This window comes from Eucalyptus grandis, chromosome 6 (assembly GCF_016545825.1).
Source record: "Eucalyptus grandis isolate ANBG69807.140 chromosome 6, ASM1654582v1, whole genome shotgun sequence".
NCBI classification, from domain to species: Eukaryota; Viridiplantae; Streptophyta; class Magnoliopsida; order Myrtales; family Myrtaceae; genus Eucalyptus; species Eucalyptus grandis.
In genome coordinates this window covers 30,265,141-30,270,263 of record NC_052617.1, presented here as the reverse complement: position 1 = coordinate 30,270,263, position 5,123 = coordinate 30,265,141, and the positions used below count along the sequence as shown (strand labels likewise).

At 38.5% G+C, this 5,123-nt stretch overlaps 1 protein-coding gene across 1 annotated transcript; it reads left to right on the top strand.

The window, feature by feature from the left end:
• Positions 1-320: 320 nt before the first annotated feature.
• On the top strand, positions 321-4,674 carry LOC104451880 (cytochrome P450 CYP82D47). Its single transcript, XM_010066443.3, has 2 exons — positions 321-1,295; positions 3,771-4,674. Exons 1-2 carry the CDS (start codon positions 321-323, stop codon positions 4,392-4,394), a joined length of 1,599 nt encoding a protein of 532 aa, XP_010064745.1. The 3' UTR covers positions 4,395-4,674.
• Positions 4,675-5,123: the final 449 nt, after the last annotated feature.

Genomic DNA, 5,123 nt, shown 5'->3' with positions numbered 1-5,123 from the left:
TGAATATCTCGAAACAATTAGTGGGGACTTGGAATTTCATAGGCTCGTGGAAACATCCAAATATCTCAATTTTCTTCAATATTACCTATGTGCTTACGTCTTAATTTACTAAGTCCAAATGTATTACTGCAGCACTGGGTAGCGACGAATCTGCAGTCACACCGCTATTTATCTTTTGGGCCTTGCCTGGTTTCTAATATACTGGTGGAGCCTTGTTCAGGACAGGTCAACAGAGTAGCTTGCGTCCATCAATGAAAGACTCAAATTCCCAAGCTTCGATCCTTTATATATCTCCAAAACCCTTTGCTTCATTCACAAACATGGAGTCCTCTTTCTCGTTTCCAACCACAGCCCTTCTTGGCATCTTCGCCTTCGCAACCGTTCTCTACTTTTTCCGCTCGCTATTAGTTAGAACAAAAAATGACAGAAGAAGTGTCGACGGCCACAAAAAAGCCTCCTTGCCAGAAGCTGGCGGCGCATGGCCTTTGATCGGCCATCTTCATCTCTTAGGAGGCCCAGTGCCGCCCCATATAATCCTAGCAAGCATGGCTGACAAGTACGGGCCGATCTTCACCATCAAGACAGGCGTTCATCGAGCATTGATAGTTAGCAATTGGCAAATAGCCAAGCAGTGCCTTACCGTGAATGACAGAGCCTTTGCGAGTCGACCAAAGTCGGTCAGCTCCGAAGTCATGGCCTACAACTATGCCATGTTTGGCCTCGCTCCCTATGGCCCTTATTGGCGCCACGTGCGCAAGATCACCATGCTTGAGCTCCTCTCCAATCACCGGCTGGAATTGCTCAAGCACGTCCGACACTCGGAGGTACAAGCATCGGTGACCCACTTATATAAGCGATGTATGGAAAGCTATAGTGGTGCGCCAATGAAGGTGTTGGTGGACATGAAGCGATGGTTTGGTGACATTACTCTAAATGTGGTGTTTAGGATGATAGTTGGGAAACGATACGAGGACGAACAAGACGAGAAGGGTCGAGAGGCTTTGAGGAGCTACTTTGATTTAGCAGGAAGGTTCATAGTGTCCGACGCATTCCCGATTTTAAGGTGGTTGGATTTGGATGGGTACGAGAAGATGATGAAGAAGACAGCCCATGAGCTAGACCGTGTGGTTCAAGGATGGCTAAATGAGCACAAAAGAAGAAGAAGCGCTAACAAGAGACGTGGTGATAACAAGGACAGTGACCAGGATTTCATGGATGTGATGCTCTCCATTGTAGATGCTGCCGAAGAACTTCCAGGTTACGATGCCGATACTTTCATCAAAGCAACATGCATGGTAAGTTTATTTAGCATAATCATTACCGCAGTTTCATTATAAAAAAAAAGCATTTGATATGGTAGATTTGATTTCCGACATTCACAATATAGATTTTTGTATACATAACATGTATATACATCTATCTACGATTTGCTCCGGGATATGACATGCCATGTGTCCTCTAAAGCTTTTCCCTAGTTTGGAAGAACCAATTTGCTCCCTTTTAAATGATCACATGACATGCATCAGAATATTTTTCACAGACGCTATAAGCAATTAAGGGCATGTTTGGATATAGTACTAGAAACTTTACACAAATTACATCACTTGTAATTTTTAACCCCTTTAACACCAAAAATTTCACAAAATTAGTTGACATATAAATTTATATATCATATTTTGATTTTTTGACAAGAAATAAAAATAAAGTCGCTTCCAAATAAGCACTTCTTGAACTCCTTACTAAAATGTGGGTCTAAAACTCTCAGTTTCAAGGTTTGGTTCTAGTTATGTAACTATTTTGGTAATCTTTGAAATTTTAAGTTGGTCCTGAGTATACCACAATAGCATTCAGTTTGAATGGATTAAAGACTTTAACTAATACTTGTATACATTACAGCATAATCCGTATAACCTTTTTAGTTACAGAGGTTATCTACCATGGTTTATTTTGATAGTTAAGAAAATTTAACCAACTACCAAATCGATCCTCGTAACCATGGCTTGTATAACAAAGAAATCACAAAGCTTTTGCGGAAAAAATAGAACCTTTAATTAGCTAGCAGGTCGTTAGTTTTTGTTTAAATTAGGGTGCGTATCTTAACGCATTAGAATTGGTAAGCTGACATTTTTTTTGCAACACGTTAGGGAAAATAGCATTTTACCTGCACTAACTCCCACTTTCAATTTTTTTTAGAGGAAAAAAAACCTTTTATGTACTCCACCTTTATTTTTATGCAGCTGTCCGAAAAACTCATCTTTTATGTATCTGCTAATAATTGACACGTTAAAATAAAGTACAAATACAACACGTTGCAGTGTAATATACATATCTATATATTTCACATTTAATTTGACTTTTATCAGATTAAAACAAAGAAATCATAAAAAAATTTAATTCATTATATATCTATCATCTTCTCCATCTTAAATGTATATTAAAAGATTTTCATTGTACTACTTCTGAACGTAAAGAAAATATGGCCGAAACAATTTTAGGTCCCATATATTCATCATGCAAAAGGTTATCGCTAGTTATTTAGATTGTTGAATAATTTCTTGTGAACCGATGATACGACACATGACAACTCCATTTAGATAAGAACAATCTCACTTCATGTTCATTTTGTCATATTCGTTTATAAGAACAAAAATTGCCGTGGAAGCACACTTGTTCTTTTCCTCGCCTGCCTCAATATGATCTGGCATAACATGCGTCAGGATCAGATCATGCAATAACGGCACTGGATTCAAGAAAAGAAGAAACTTTTAATGAGAAAATAACAAATTCAACTCAAATGCATAAGAAAAAAAATTGCCTTGGGAGCACGCTTGTTCTTTTCCTCGCCTGCCTGAATAGGATCAGGCGTGACATGCGTCAAGATCAGATCATGCAATAGTGGCACTGGATCCGAGAAAAGAAGAGACTTTTATCTAACCCATAACAAAGGAGAAAAGAACAGATTCAACTCCAATGTGACAATCCCTTAAGATCAGCTAAGACAGAAAAACAGGACAATAATGCCAATGTTAATAGAATAGCTAGGTTCTTTCCTTGCAATCGGAACAAATCATATCATGTTATTCGACTATTTAAGGGCGGCATAAAACAAACCCTATGGGGTCTAAACATTTTTCTTTAATAAAATTTGCAGTTGCATAAAAAAGGAGAAAAAAGTTCTTTAGAATTAAGGTATAGTATGAACCAAGAAGTATTGTCTAGTGTGTCTGATTAGTTAGTGTCTCCTACGTATTTCGAATGATAGTATAATGTATCACTGGCCTTTTAAAATTAAATACTAAAGAGATAATGTCATTATCATATAAATGTGAAATAATTTTATTCTCTATGATTGGTGAAGGCCACCAGCATATACATTAAAACATTTGACAAAAGATTGTCCACAAGTACCAATCCACAGTTCATGTTGAAATATCTTACATCAATTGACAATGGGGTTTATATACTCTTTATATACATGTGATCTTCCCCCATCTATTGGTTTAGGCTTTCAGATTCAACCTTTTAACATGTATTGAAAAAAGGTTTTGTCCCTTTTGTGTGTATGTCAACTCATATTAATCAAATTTCACGTGTCACTCGTAATTCGATTTGCATATGAGAAAATGTGTTAAAATATCTCACGTCACTTAACAATGGAATTTATATATAGTTTATATACATGCAATCTCCCTTCACCTATTTATTTGAGTTTTTGGTAAGCAAGGGATCAAGATTCGTGTTCTAGTTGTCGACAATCCGTTACTTTGTAGGCTCTTGTCTTAGCTGGCTCAGACACTACCTCAGTCTCTCTGACGTGGGCCTTGTCTTTGTTGCTCAACCATCGTGAAGTTCTAAAGAAGGCCCAACATGAACTAGACACTCAAATCGGTAGAGAAAGGCTAGTAAATGAATCGGACCTCATGAATTTGGTCTACATCCAAGCCATCATCAAGGAAACCATGCGTTTATACCCGGCGGCCCCACTCGGCGTCCCGCATGAGTCCATGGAAGACTGCACCGTGGATGGCTACCACATCCCGAAGGGCACTCGTCTCCTCTTAAACTTTTGGAAGATCCATCGTGACCAGCACATATGGTCAGACCCTCTAGAATTCCGGCCGGAGAGATTCTTGACCACCCACAGAAATTTCGATGTTCGAGGTCAGAATTTCGAGCTGATACCATTCGGGAGTGGTCGGAGAATGTGCCCTGGAATCAATTTAGCCATGCAACTTATTTCGCTTTCGCTTGCTGCTCTTCTGCATGGGTTTGACATTACAACATTGGCAGATGAGCCAGTTGACATGGCCGAAGCAATCGGAATGACAAATCTCAAAGCCACCCCACTTGAAGTCCTTGTGACTCCACGACTTCCTGAGCACGCATACCGGTGACTCTCCTCTATAAATGGTGAAATGCTCAGGCTCCACATCTGTAGCGTCTCTCTACCATGTCCCACTCAGGTGGTGAAGTATGTTTCTACAAATAAGTTGAAGAGAATACTGATATATGGATAATTTATTAGTCGACAGTTTCACTATGGGGCATGCTTGATCATATCTAACTTTCATGATTTACCTTTTGTGTTATATGGTAATCACTAAGGATGCTGATGTGTTAGTTTGTGTAATAGTACAGTTTGAAATATGGTCTTTTATTGGGAAGGGAATTACACATTTATTTTGTTTTTCGTGACAAAAGAGCTGTATATGTATGGTAACACAATAAAGTCTGCAGTTATGTTAAAGCTCACGGTGTGCTGCGAACTATGCTCGACTTCTTGCCTATGCAAAGTATGCTTCTGAAACAATATTAGTTCATTGTAGCACCGGATTGAAAAATATAAATAGGATATGGAGGGTATTACTTGGGTAGGTTATCGAGGACTTATACGATGCTTTGATTGTGGCCTTTATATCTATCTTCCCCTTTGTCCATTTAAGTTTTTAGATCATATGAAAAGGTCACCCTCAATTCTTAAAAGTACATCTTGAGTGTGTGTCGAGATTGAAGGAAATGTGAAAATAAATAGGTAAAGAATTTAAATGTCCAAGTATTGAACCCTAAATTTCAACATCCCATTTTGTCATTTATCGCATGAAAATTAGGGATTGACCCATCCC